At 53.5% G+C, this 14215-nt stretch overlaps 1 protein-coding gene across 1 annotated transcript in view; it reads left to right on the top strand.

Moving 5' to 3' along the window:
• The first annotated feature begins 397 nt into the window (after positions 1-397).
• Positions 398-14215, top strand: part of Kcnb1 (potassium voltage-gated channel subfamily B member 1) — an 84491-nt gene continuing 70673 nt past the window's right edge. Inside the window, exons 1-2 of the mRNA XM_051143827.1 lie at positions 398-559; positions 1107-1838. Coding sequence (XP_050999784.1) covers positions 1272-1838 — 567 coding nt within the window. The 5' untranslated portion in view covers positions 398-559; positions 1107-1271. The remainder of the gene's footprint in view (positions 560-1106; positions 1839-14215) is intronic.

Genomic DNA, 14215 nt, shown 5'->3' with positions numbered 1-14215 from the left:
GCGGGCGGGGGCGCGGGCGGCCGGCGAGATGCGCACGGCGCGGCCCCGGGAGGCGGCCGCCCTGGGGGTGAGTGTGTGTGTGTGGGGGGTGGCACGGGCCCATCCCGGGGCGGGGGGCGGGGCGTGCGCCCCGCGGGCTGTGGGCTCCGGGAACCCCCCGAAATCACCGGTGCGTGGCGGGAGGAGGGCACGCTCCGAAAGGCCAGAAGATTCCGCTGGTTTCCCCGCCTCCCACCTCCCCCACCCCTTCCCTCCCGAGCCCGGGCAAAGGCGCAGAACCCGGAGTTATAAAAAGCCATCGCCGGGAGGAGCGAGGAGGAGGAGCGGGAGGAGGGGGAGGAGGAGAAAAGAGGGAGGAGGAGGGGCAAGAGGGGAGCACCGAGCAGGCGGATCCGGAGGACTCCGTTCTCCTTCCTGCGCTAGGGTGGGGGGCGCACAGGAGGTGCAGACCCCGCTGGCTTGGCTTCTTTGACCCTCACCTGGTCTAGGGAGCGACCTCAGGTCCTGGTGCTGTGAGGAATGGGGTCGCCCCAGGACAGGTCCTGGTGACCTCCGACAGGTGGGCATCTGGTAGCCGCCACAATCCCTACTCGCCCCAAAATCTTTTAAGATTAAGAAAAAGCAAGCCCAATGCCATGGCTATGCTCCCACCCCAAATCCTGATTATCTTGGGGTGGGAGAAAATGAGAACTCACTAAAGCGAGAAGGGAAGAAAGTTCTCCCTGCCTCTCCCCTGCCTCCCATTACCCGGCTAGGTCGGGCGCTCTATCCAGAGACCCGCAGAGCAGGGAGTTTCAGCACTCGACGGGGCGGACAGCGCCCCGGGCGGCGGGATTGCGCCAGGGCGGGGGTGGGGCTAACTGGGAACCTCCTGGGGGCCTCTCCCGCCAGAAGGGCCACCCCTCCCTCCATCCTGGGGTGAGGCTGACTTCAGCACTGGCAGGAGGGACAGCGGCCATCCGTTCCACCCCCACTCCACCCCCCCCACGCCCCACTCCCCTGAGCCGCTTAAGCCTTGGGAAGGTCAAGGCCAGCGGGCACCCTGGGGGAGGGGCCTCACAGCGCGGTTCTCTGACCAGCGTCCGCTTTCGCTTTTTGCCTAGCAGCCGTCGGGATGGAGGTGAGACGGTAGCCGTGACGCCAGCCCTCGTGCACCCCTGCACCACAGCGGCCTGCAGCACTCCCCGCCCCCCGCCCCCGCGGCAGCGGGCCTTGCCGTCGAGTGACAGCGGCCTGGGGGGGCAGGGGGGGCGGGGGCGGCCAGACCAGCGATGCCGGCGGGCATGACGAAGCATGGCTCGCGCTCCACCAGCTCGCTGCCGCCGGAGCCCATGGAGATCGTGCGCAGCAAGGCGTGCTCGCGCCGGGTTCGCCTCAACGTCGGGGGCCTGGCGCACGAGGTGCTGTGGCGCACTCTGGACCGCCTGCCCCGCACGCGGCTGGGCAAACTTCGGGATTGCAACACGCACGACTCTCTGCTCCAGGTGTGTGACGACTACAGCCTCGAGGACAACGAGTACTTCTTCGATCGCCACCCTGGCGCCTTCACCTCCATTCTGAACTTCTACCGCACCGGCCGGCTGCATATGATGGAGGAGATGTGTGCACTGAGCTTCAGCCAGGAGCTGGACTACTGGGGCATTGATGAGATCTACCTGGAGTCCTGCTGCCAGGCCCGCTACCACCAGAAGAAGGAACAGATGAATGAGGAGCTGAAACGCGAGGCTGAGACCCTGAGGGAGCGGGAGGGCGAGGAGTTCGACAACACCTGCTGCGCTGAAAAGAGAAAGAAACTCTGGGACCTGCTGGAGAAGCCCAACTCATCGGTGGCCGCCAAGGTGAGTCTGGGGTATGTTCCCGAGATGGAGGCCTACGCTGCGGCTCCTGGCTCCTCACGATGAGTATAAGTAAAAGTAAAAGGCAAGGACTCCAATCGAGTTCTCCAAGGACCACTACTCTTGCACCCTTCCCATGTGGCATCAGACACCCCCCCCTTGAATGATTTAGGGCTGGGTAACCCCACTTTTAGGGGAGATGGTTTATAAAGCTCCAAAATGCTACAGCCACGGTGAGAGCAGAGGTACTCTTTGTTGGGTAGTGTGGTGGCCTGCCCCTTAGACCCATGTCCAGGCCAGAGTAGCTGCACTAGTCGTTTCCAGGAAAGGTATCCATGCTGCTTACAGACATGCCTGGCAGAGGCTGAGGCACCCACAGGTATTTTAAGAGATGACAAAAGATAGAGGAAGATAGTGGCAAGAATATGCCTGCCTAAAGGCTCAGGGACTGTCTGTGGGTGAGGGGCCAGGCCGGCTCCTTGTTTATGTACTTGCAGTGTGGTGGTGCAGTTTGCAGTTGGCTGTTGGAGGAGGATGTAAATTTCCAAACCAGAACAGAAAATAAGCATTGAGAAAGAGGACAGGAGCGAATGTGATCACACAGGGTGGGCTGCTGGGCAAAGGTGAGCTCCTTGGAGACCAGCAGAGGCCTGGGGTGAGGCCCAGGGCAGGTGTCATTCCTCTGAGTCAGGCTGGCACCCGGGAGTGCCTGGAGGGTGGTGAGGCCTGTCTCACGTGGCCTGTGTACTGGGTGCCAGGAGCAAATGACAGCGCAGCATGTTCAGGGCTGCATGGGAGGCTGGGAAGGGGCCCAGAAAAAGAGATGTGTGGGAATCCAGAGAGATCAAGTTCGGGAAGAGACAAGAATGTCTCTGAGAGCAGAGCCCAGGAAACAGGTCTGAGACGGCCTGCTCAGCCAGCCATAGCTTAGTAGCAAGACTTGGCTCTTAGCCAGCCTGGCCTCTCAGTGTGGAGTCCTGGTGGCTCAGCTGGCCCCTCATTGGTCCCTTCTCTGAGGGGACCCTATGGGGTAATTTCCAGATAATTGGCTTGCTGAAGAAGGCCAGTAAACATAGGAAGGGCTGTCGAGTGGGAAGGCGAAGGTGTAAAGAGCCCACAGTCATTTTCTCTTGCCTCTGTGCTCTGAGGAGGTAGAGGCTCCTGGGCTTGGTCTCCTCTTGAAAGACTGTGACCACCACCCTTCCCCAGTTTCTGTGTCCGGAAAGCCTCCTAAGACGAGAGGTTCTCACCCTTAGCCGGCTTAGGATCAACAGACTTATTTTGCTATTTCTAGGCCTGACACAGGTTCCCCCACTGCTCAGCCCATTGAGACCCAGGCAGGCCCCTCCTTCCTCAACCCCCCCCCCACACCCCCGTCCTTAAGACACTAGATCCAGGGACAGGAAGTGGGGATTTGAAAGGACTGTGTTTGGGTTGGCATCCGGCTGCAGGGCACAGGATTGCAAGAGGCAGTGTGTGGGAATAGACAGCCTTTCCTCTCTCTCACTCAGTTTAATCGGCTCACTCGGACAAGACAGCATCATGACCTCGATGTGAACCCAGGCTGGGCTGTCAGCTCACATTCTGGCAGTTTCTGCAGCCCGAGCTGAAATGAAAAACCAGTCGAGCTCACTGGCTCTCAGTATAGAAAACTCTGACGGGCCGCTGAGCAAACACCTAACAAATGCAAGAAAGGCTCAGAGAGGTGTAGTAACTTCGCTAAGGTCACAAAGCATACAACTAGGGAGTATCTAGAAATGCAACTCCCCCCAACACACACACACACACACACACACACACACACACACCCCAAACGAGATTTTGAACACCCTGTTCTTTCTGTGGTGATGGAGGGCCATAGATGCCTCCCTGGTGCCTTCTCTCACTTTGCTTCCCACAGTCCCTTCCTCTGCAGCCTAAGGCGCAAGTTGACCGCATCCATCTGTTTGAAACCCACGGGGATTTCCATCACATCCAGCATGAAATCCTCGTGCCACCGTGCATCCAAGGTCTAGACTCCGGCCCTCGGAGCTCTTTGGGTTCACCTCTCCTGTTCCTTTCTGGGTCACAAAGTCCCAGTCCCACGGGCTCTCTCACTGTCCCCAAACACACCAGGATCCGTCCTACCCCAGGGCCTTTGCACTTGCTTTTCCTGCTGTTTACAACTGCCTTCCCCGGATCGTTCCATGGGCCTTTCTCTTCCTGTCCTCATTCACGACAGCCCCTTCTCAACTACCTGTGCCCCGCCCCCGAGACATCCTTGACTCCTGTCCCTTTCCTGTACTCTGTCACCTCATGCAGTATTTTTTTCCTGTGTGATCTTTAAACACTGTCAGAGATCGTATTTGGTCTACATGTTTCTGTTTCACACCCACAAGGATGTATCAAACACATCGCTGTGTGTTTCCAGCATGCATCCTGGTGCCCGGTTCAGAGGGCTCCAAATAAATATATGTAGGATGGATGGGTGGTGAGTAGATGGAGGGGGTGTGTCTGGGGGGTTTATGGGTGTTTGGATGGCTACATGGGTGGATAGATGGGTAGGTGGATGGATGGATGGGTGGGTGGGTGGATGGATGGATGGATGGATGGATGGGTGGGTGGGTGGATGGATAGATGGATGGGTGGGTGGGTGGATGGATAGATGGATGGGTGGGTGGGTGGGTGGATGGATGGGTGGGTGGGTGGGTGGGTGGATGAATGGGTAGGTGGATGGATGGATGGGTGGAAGGATATATTGGTAGATGGATAAGTGGATGAGTGGGTAGGTGGGTTGGTGGGGATGGATGGGTGGATGATTGTTTGGTGGATGGGTGCATGGGTTGGTAGACGGGTGAGTAAGTGAATGAGTGGATAGGTGGATGGATGGGTGAGTAGATGATGGATGGGCTGATGGATGGACAGATTGGTAAATGATGGGTGGATGAATGGATTGGTGGATGGATGGGTGGGTGTAGCAAGCAAGCAATCAGGCACTGACTATCTCAGAGTTAGGGGACCTGTCAGCCACTCCCTCCTTACAGCCTTCCCCGAGCCTCTGCCCTCTCCGTCACCTGCACCTGGCCCTATCCACGGGCTCCAATGCCAAGTCTGTCATCACAATGAGACTTGGGAGGGGGGATCTAGTGCCAAATGTATGATCATTTCCATATGCCTGTGAGGAGCAGCATCTCACACGTGCTTGGGAAAGGACAGCCCAGGCTTGTGGGGTCAACCAGCTTGTCACTACTCTCTGACCTGAGGCTGTTTGTTCATCTTTCCCTTCCCTGCCTCCCATCTGTAAAATGAAGACTGGGGATCCACTTTGCAGTGAGGTTGCGTTTGTGCAGCGTAACTTAGAGCTCAGCACTAGAGGGAGGGTGCTGCTGTCGTTGGTCTCTCCCTGGGTGAGGTGGGGGTCCTTTCTCCGGGCTTGGTAGGCAGCCTTCACTTTCCTTCTGACAGCACCCTGGGGAGACTGGGCTGCTGCTCTGAATAATTGATGGGCTGCTCTGCCATGTGAGGGTCGAACCAAAGCCGGGGCCCTGCATTCTCCATCAGGGGAGTGGAAATCAAAACCCATTAGGTTGTTTGGGAGGTGAGATTAGCCCTGGCAAAGGAGGCAGTGCAAGCATGCCAGGGCCTCCTCGGAGGTTCTGCTCTTTGGCAATACCCTCGGGCCTCTCTCATGGGGTGCAAGGAGAGCTAATGTGTGAGCTCTGAGTCTCTGGGTTAAAGCTCCAAGACGGCTTCCGGATTGCCAGAGTATTTATTATGCTGCGCATACACCAGTGGTCTCTGTAGCGGTTGTAGCGGCCCTTCCTGGGCAGTAGGGTGCCTATCAGGGCTTCTTTGGGTTATAAGTGACAAAGCAGAAGAATCAGCTTCAATACAGAGGAAGATGTGTGACCGCTGGTCTCCTGGTGTTTGAGGGGTGGGAGTGGACTGAGTTGATGGCTCAGTGATCCATCCTATCAGGAGTCTAGATTATTTTAAAAGTTTTTAAAATTTTACATTTATTTGTTGTGTGCTCTCTCTCTCTCTCTCTCTCTCTCGTGTGTGTGTGTGTGTGTGTGTGTGTGTGTGTGTGTGTGTGTGTGTGTGTGTGTGTGTCTGTCTGTCTGTCTGTCTGTCTGTCTGTCTGTCTGTCTGTCTGTCAGAGGACAGTGTGAGGGAGTCAGTTCTCACTTTCCACCATGTGGACCAGGCTTGGTGGAAAGGGTCCTTACCTGCTGAGCTCTTCAGGCCCTTGAGTGTTGTTGTTACTTTAAACTATGCATTTCGTTACATTTATTTATTGCTCGTTTTGCATGTGTCTGTATGCGCTTGTCCGTATGCATGCGATAGCACAGTTGTGGAAGTCAGAGAACCACTTGTGAGGGCTTCCCCCTTCTGCCGTGTGGGTCCTGGGACTTGCACCTCAGGTCATCAGGCTTGGTGGCAAGGGCAGTCTGTCCTCCATTGCACCATCTCGCCAGCCCAGATTAGAGATGGTTCCCATCTCTCTGCTTCTCTAGACCCTAAAAATGACACCTCGTGTCGGGAGATGACAGCCAAATCCAGCGCTCAGATGTAGACACAATGATGCTCACCCCACAGGGGGTCGTTTCCTCCTGTTCTCCATTTTGTCTTCCTATTAGGAGAGCGACCCTCAGGGGGACCCTAGTGGATGTTTCTGATGGTGCTGGCCACTGGTCACGTGCTCCTGCTGTAGTGGTGAGGGCATCTGGGAAAGCGATTGACTGGTGTTTTTAGATGGTTAAAGGCATGTGTTCGATGAGTGAAAACAAGACCCTTGGAAACAGGCTCTGGGGGGCAGGGGTGGGGTGGGGTGTGTGACATGCCTTCACCTAAGCCTACGCTAAAAGGCTCAGTAACCGTCTGTTAAATGAGTGGAAATGGCGGAGTTGAGTGTCTTAATTACTGTTCTATTGCTGTGACAAAACACTGTGACCAAGGCTAATTTTAAAAGAAAGCATTTAATTTGGGGCTTACTGACAGTTTCAGAGGGTTAGTCCATGACCATCATAGCAGGGAGCATGGCAGCAGGCAGCCAGGCATGCATAACACTGGAGCAGTAGCTGAGAGCTACTGGGTAGACTAAGCCTGGCATGGGCTTTTGAAACCTCAGAGCCTGTCCCCAGTGACACACCTCCTCCAAGAAGGCCACACCTCCTAATCCTTCCTAAACATTTCCTCCAACTGGGGACCAAGCATTTGAATGTATGAACCTGTGGGGACCGTGCTCATTCAAACTACATCAAGGCTTAGCTCTGGCTTCTTCCCAACCTTGGATGGGTCAGTTATAGCATCTGAGTGGGTGTGTCTATCCAGTGGGGACAGTGGCTACACCCACCCTCAGGGATGTTCTAATGAGTCTAGCGATTTCCGGTGTGAGTGTATTTTTCTTTTTTCTTTTCTTTTCTTTCTTTCTTTCTTTTCTTTTTTGGTTTTTGAGACAGGGTTTCTCTGTGTAGCCTTGGCTGTCTTGGACTCACATTGTAGACCAGGCTGGCCTCAAACTCACAGGGATCCATCTGCCTCTGCCTCGTGAGTGCTGGGATTAAAAGCGCGCGCCGCCACCACCTGGCATGAGTGTATCTTGAGAATAGAAGTTATGCGGGTAAAGTCAAGAGTGGTGGTGCACGCCTATAATCCCAGCACTCGGGAGGCAGAGGCAGACAGATTTCTGAGTTTGAGGCCAGCCTGGTCTACAGAGCTACTTTTAGGATAGCCAAGGCTACACAAAGAAACGCTGTCATGAAAAACCAGAAAAAAATATTAAGAAGAAATTATAAGGGTAAAGTCTGGGGGCTGGGAGATGGATTAATTGGTGAAGTGCTTGCCTTGTAAACAAGCATGAGGAGCAGAGTTCAGTCCCTAGCTAGCACCATGTGAAAAGGGCAGGCATGATGGCGCATGGTTCTAATTCCAGTTCTGGGAAAGTAGAGACAGGAGGGTCTCTTAATTGGCCACCCCCATGTCCTAGTGAGAGGCCTTGTTTCAAAAAACAAAGTGGAAGATGACTGAGGAATGACACTTCTATCTTCGATCCTCCATATGACTCCCTCTACTCCACGCATGCGCGCGTGCACGTGTGCGCGCGCACACACACACACACCCGAAGCGCGAGTTTTATTATTATATTATCTCAAAAGTGAGAGTGTCTAGAATTAGCTGGGACAGTGGCTCCCACTGACGGTGGAGTGCTGCGCATGTGGATTTCTTTCGCGTCATTTCTGAGGACTAAGTCTTTGGGCGAGAGGAGGCAGCCATGCAGGCCTAGGTCGTAACCAAGTGAAGAGTCCAGCCAGTTCCTGGCATGAAGCAGCACTTGGCGAATGGCCATCCCAGTTACTGGCACTTCCTCAGAGTCCCCCTTGCCAGCTACAAGTCATACTGTGGCGCTGGATGTGGCTGGATGAGGTTGCAGCTTTCTCCATCTGAGCTGTTGTGCGTTACCTTCAAACATGAGGAGCCACTGGGAGCCCAGGGGCCCCTGTGCTCTGTGCTGCCTAGCTGAGCCGGCCAGGGCATCTCAAGTGCCTACTTTATTTAGAGGGATCATTTGCCAGAGACTCAGAACGCCCCACTGGAGGGCTGCTCCCAAGCCGGGCGAGAGTCCTGCCTTCTCCTGGCTGTGGACTCAGGACCCTTCATAACCTTGCTTCTCACTCTGTAAATTAGAGTGCTATACACCTGCCCCCTTGGGGCCACTGGAGGGTGAAATAAGACTGGGGCCATTCCCAGGTCTTTGCTGCCTCATCTGTGATCCGGGATCTCTCTAGTCACCGTGCCAGAGGAAGGGTGACAGGGTTGGCAGGTTGGCAGGAGGGCCCTTAGGAAAGCAGAGTGCTGACCGAGGGAGCATGGGGCGGGCGGGGGTGGGGTGGGGTGGAGGAGAGAACTCTTATGCCTTAGGCACCAACTCCAAACCCAGTGCTGTGCCCCCCCGCCCCCATACTTGGTAGCACCAAAGTCAGGATGGGAGCCTCTTGGCAGAGCTGGGCTGTCCAGGCTCAGCCTGACTCTTCACCCTCTTAGCTGTGTGATCTGGGGTAAAGTATGATGGTTCTTTTTTTTTTTTTAATTTTTATTTTTATTTTTTATTTTTTTTAGTATGATGGTTCTTTCAGGTGGCAGCCATCTGGAATCCACAGCACTGCCTGCCTCATTGGATTGTCACTAGAGGTCAATTGTCACATACCTAAAGGGAAGTGACTGAAGGGTTTAGGGTCTACTATGTCTCCTTTCAAAACATCATTCTGAAAAAAAAAAAAAAAAGCCACATGTTTGCTGCAAGCCTGCAGGCTTTTTCTTTGGCCACTGGAGCCCAGGAAAGTCAGGCACCCAGCGTCCCAGTTGAGCTGCCCTCCATCGCTGACTGTTGGAGGAATCACTGCTGCCTTGTTCCAGGCTGGCTCTCAGCTCCTCTTCAGGGTGCAGCCAAGGCCATGAGTCCCAGAGGGTGCTTGCTTGCTAACCACTTTTTGGGGCCTGGGGGAGTTTCACTTCCCATATCTCACACATGTTGTTAAGATTTGATTCTGGAAGAATTAACCCAAAGATTGGTCAGTGCGAGGGTCACTTGGTGTATCCTGGTTCTATTAAGAGCTAGGAGAGTACTTTGCAATAGATCCCGTAGCCGGGGGAGACTTCCTGGTGGGTGAGCTGTAAGAATCTACATAAAGCCAGGTACAGTCCCACACAACTGTAACCCCATTGCTTCAAAGGCAGGATGAGATGAGGAGACAGGAGAGTTGCCAGAAGCTGGTGGGCAGCCAGCCTGCCATATGTAGTGGTAAATAACAAAGCGGAGTGATACCCTGCACAAACACACACAAAGGGGGGCCCTGTGGCCCCATTGGTCTGTTCTCCTCTTACAGCTGTGGAGACTGAGGCCTCGGAAGGTGAAGTGACCGGCCCAGGGTCACACAACTAACAGGAGGCTGGGACCAAGCCCACCCCAGTGCCCTGACTGATGTCTTGGCAGTGGGAACGATCTTCAGAAATACAGATGGTCAGTCCCAGGCGTGCCACCCGCAAAGCCATTTTTCTCACTGGGAAGTGCTGGGAGTTGAGAGATGTGTCTCCTGCCTGAGCTGTGTCCCCCCAGGGCACTTGATGGACCAGATGGAGACAGAGATAGAGACACAAGATTGGCATAAACTATTATGTCTAAGATAATCTACACAGAGGAGCCCCTGCCTTCTCCCCCTAGGTGTGCATTCTCAATTTGGGTGTCTCTGGTAGACTTTAGTGTCACAAGGTAAGGCTTGTGACAGGAAGGCCACTCCTGTTCCAAGTCAGGGGATAAGCAGGAGCCAGGATCCCCAGATGAATGACCAAGGTGCCAATCCTCATGTTTTTTTTTTTTCCATCGGTGACATAAAAAAGATGAGATGTTGTCGTGTGAGACTCTCCCACGGTGTGACACAGCTGTGTCCTGGGTTCAAGGCCTGTCCTCTGTGCTCCCAGGTTGTGTGTGCTCCAGAATCACTTTGCCCTGCTGGGTGGGACGAGTCCCCTGGGGTCACCTGGGCCCTTGATGGGAATATGCCCTAGCTGATTTTCTTTCTTTCTTTTCATTTTTCTTTTTCTTTCTTTCTTTCTTTTTTTTTTTTTTTTTTGGTTTTTTGACACAAGGTTTCTCTGTGTAGCCTTGCGATCTGCCTACCTCAGCCTCCCGTGTGCTGGGATTAAAGGCATGCGCCATCATGCCTGACTTTCCCAAGGTGGTTTTTTAAAAGTTGCAAACGTGCTAAAAAATAAAATTTGGTAAAATCCCCATGCTATAGCATTTTCCATCAGCACCATTTTTAAGTGTGTAGATTAGTGCACTCCAGGGTTAATGCAGCCAGCCTCTGAATGACTTATTATCAGAAGTGAGCCCCACCCCCCCATTAGACACCCACCCCTGGTAACTACACTTGGACTTCCTGTCTCTCAATTTGACTCTTGTAGGAAGCTACATCCTGGAATCACACATTACCTTTCCTTAGTGCCTGGCTTCTTTTATGTAGCATAATATCCTCAGGGTTTATCTGCACGGTAGCCCATCATAATTTCTTTCCTTTTAAGACTGAATGCTAGTCCTTTATGTAGATATCTGCGTCTGGTTTCCGGCTTCTTCTGTTGATAGACACAAGGGTATTTTTACCTCTTGGCTACTGGGGATGTGGGGGTACAAAAAGCTGTGAATCTGACTTTCAACTTTTTCCAGTCTCTACCCGAAAGTCTCACTCTCTCTCTTTCTCTCTGGGGTTGGGGTGGGCACGTACATACTTGTACATGTGAGTTTGGGTGTGTACATGTGACAGCACACGTGTGGAGGACAGAGGCAATCTCAGAGGTCCTCTTCTTCTTTGAGCAGGCTAGCCAGCCTGTGAGCTTCGGGGAATCTCCCTTCTCTGTTTCCCATACCACTGGCATTACACGTGTGCCCCGGTGGCAAGCTTTTACATGGGCTCTAGGGATTGCTTGGTGGCTTCGCCCATGGTGACATCACCCTAGCTTCATGATGTCTTTCTGTATTCCCACCAACAAAGCAAAAGAGTTCTATGTTTATTGCACCTGTGCCAGCTTCGCACTTTGTGTGTGTGTGTGTGTGTGTGTGTGTGCTTTTTTAAAAAAAGACTTATTTATTTATTATGTATACAGATCGCGTTATAGATGGTTGTGAGCCAGCATGTGGTTGCTGGAAATTGAACTCATGGCCTTTGGAAGAGTAGTCAATACTCTTAACCTCTGAGCCATCTCTCCAGCCCTGTGTGTGTGTGCTTTTTATCAGCGTATCTCTGAACAGTTTTGGCTCTCCTGGAACTGGAATTTATATGTAGACCAGGGTGGCCTCCAAGTGAGGGATGCACCTGCCTCTGCCTCCCCAGTGCTGGCCTTATAGGCGTGCGACACCACGAGCGGCCCACTTATACAAAGAAAACCTGTTTCAAAATAGGCATCCTCCTGCCTCAGCCCCCTCAGTGCTGGGATTCCAGGGGGCATCACTGCAGCATCTGTGCACTGGCTCTTTTGGTTTGTGTACAGTAGCCACCCAGGTGAGCCTGCCTCCCACTGTGGCTCTGCGCTTCCCCAACACTGGGGAGACCGAGTGCCACAAACAACACTTAGACCTTTTACTCAGATAAAACTATTTTATCATTTTATTTAATGAACTTTATGTGTGCATGTGGGGTGGGGTGTGTGTGTCACAGCCCTCATGCGCAACCGGAGGACAGCTTTCCTGGCTTGGAGCTCTTCTATCACCATGTGAGAGTACCAGGGGTCTAAATCAGGTTGGTGGGCTTGGCAGCAAATGCTTTAACCGTCTGAGCTGACTCTCAGCCCCCTTTGTTCAATTTTAAAATCAAGTGGTTTGACTTCTTGTGGTTCAGTTAGCCTTTACTTTGTGGGGGGTTGCGGGGGAGAAGGGTGTGGTGTGTGTGTGTGTGTGTGTGTGTGTGTGTGTGTGTGTGTGTGTAGGTCGGAGGTCAACCTTGAGAGCTGCTCCCCAGGAGCAGGCTCTCTCACTAGGAGCTGTGGTCTGCTAGGCTAGGCTGGCTAGCTAGAGAGCCTGGGGGCATTCCCCTGTCCCCACCTCTCAGCAGCGCCAGACCCTCTTCTCTCCTGTGACTTCTGGGCCTTGGACTCAGGTCCTCAGGCTGGTACAGCGAGCACTTCACCCAGCAAGCTGCCATCTCCCAGCCTTTAGAGCCCTTTATATATTCAGGACATCCATTTTTTATCAGATGTGTCGTTTGCAACTGTCTTCCCCCGTCCCGTGGGTGTGTTCTTTCTGCTGACACTGACGTTTGCAGCAAGAGCGCCTTTTCATTTTGATGAAGTCCAGTTCGGTTGCTTTCCAGGCAAGCTCTTATGTGTAGCCCAGGCTTGGCCTTGAGCTCACCACGCAGCTCGGGATGACCCTGAACTTCTACTCCCCCTGCCTCCACCTCCCAAATGCTGTGCACGCCTGGCAACTATCCTGCCAACTGAGCCACATCGCCAGACCACATTTATTTGTTTGTTTGTTTGTTTGTTTGTTTATTCTGCTCTTGTGCTTGGGTGCGGTCGCTAAGATGCCATTGCCAGGTCCAGTCTTGTCAGTCCTGTGGCTCCAATTTGCTGTGGTGTCAGCTTAGAAGTTAGTGTCACTCCTCCAGTTAGTATGGATCTGCTGTCTCCAACCGACCCTGTATGTTTGTCCTAGGTGGCTCTTGAGAGGCAGGAAGTGCCACGCAGGTGCAGAGGATGGCTTGGGAGGAAAGCACTGTGGCCATCTGAGTTTTCAGACGCATCTCACGAGGCTCCCTTTTCAACCATAGAAGCTCTCCGGAGGAGGGGATTGTTTTGGCCTGCAGTGGAAGGGCCATGATGGTGGGGATGGCCTGACAGCAGAAGCGAGGACTCTGGACACTTGTCCAGAATGTAGTCACTGCTGGCCATCCACTGCTGTCCCTGCCCCCTCCTCCCAGAGCTCCTCCCACCTGCTACTTGTCCCACACCCAGCAACTCACTCCTTCGCTCAGAATTCTCCACGGGGACTGAGAACATACTTGTCAGTAGAGAGGTGACCTAGCATGCAGGAATCTCTGGGTTCTGTCATGAAAGCTGCCTAGACCAAGCACTCAGCACTCAGAAGCTGGAGACAGGAGGACCAGAAGTTTTTATATAATGTATTTCTTAATTATATGTATGTTGGTGTCCTGCCTGCATGTATGTGTGTGTGAGGGTGTCGTATTCTCTGGGACTGGAGTTACAGACAGCTGTGAGCTACCATGTGGGTGCTGGGATTTGAACCCTGGTCCCGTGGATGAGCAGTCCATGCTCTTAACCTCTGAGCCATCTCTCCAGTTTAAGGTCATCCTCCATTACCCAGTGAGTCCAAGTCCAGCCTGGGCTACATAAGACTATGGCTCAAAACAGTAGTAGTGTGGCAGGGCCTGGGATCCACAGCTCCCCTCCCCCTAAGTCCTTCCTCCCCCTTCTCCACCAGCCCCCCACCACCACTCAGTTCCACTTAAATCTTTTCTTCTCACACCTACCAGGCACCTTCTCACCTCAGGCTCTTTGCACTAGCTCTTGATTTCACTTGAGTCAATCCTCCTGGAGATAGCCACATGATTGCACGCACGCACGCACGCACGCACGCACGCACGCACGCACGCACGCACGCATGTATTCAGATCTCTCCTCAGATGCCAGCAGTTCAAGCAGTCTGTGGTTGGGGGCTGCTCTGCATTTGATGTGTCTCCAACTCCATCTAGGCCCCTCCCCTGCTGGCTTCTTTCACACACTCATGTGTGAGCACAGGCACACACACACACACACACACACAGACACACACATCGAGTGTGCTACCCCTGAACCATGGGTCCCTCCCTCATCCCATCACTTGTATGTGG

Source organism: Acomys russatus, chromosome 4 (genome assembly GCF_903995435.1).
Source record: "Acomys russatus chromosome 4, mAcoRus1.1, whole genome shotgun sequence".
Taxonomy (NCBI): Eukaryota; Metazoa; Chordata; class Mammalia; order Rodentia; family Muridae; genus Acomys; species Acomys russatus.
The sequence above is the reverse complement of the archived record's forward strand: the minus strand, read 5'-3'. Positions and strand labels throughout refer to the sequence as shown.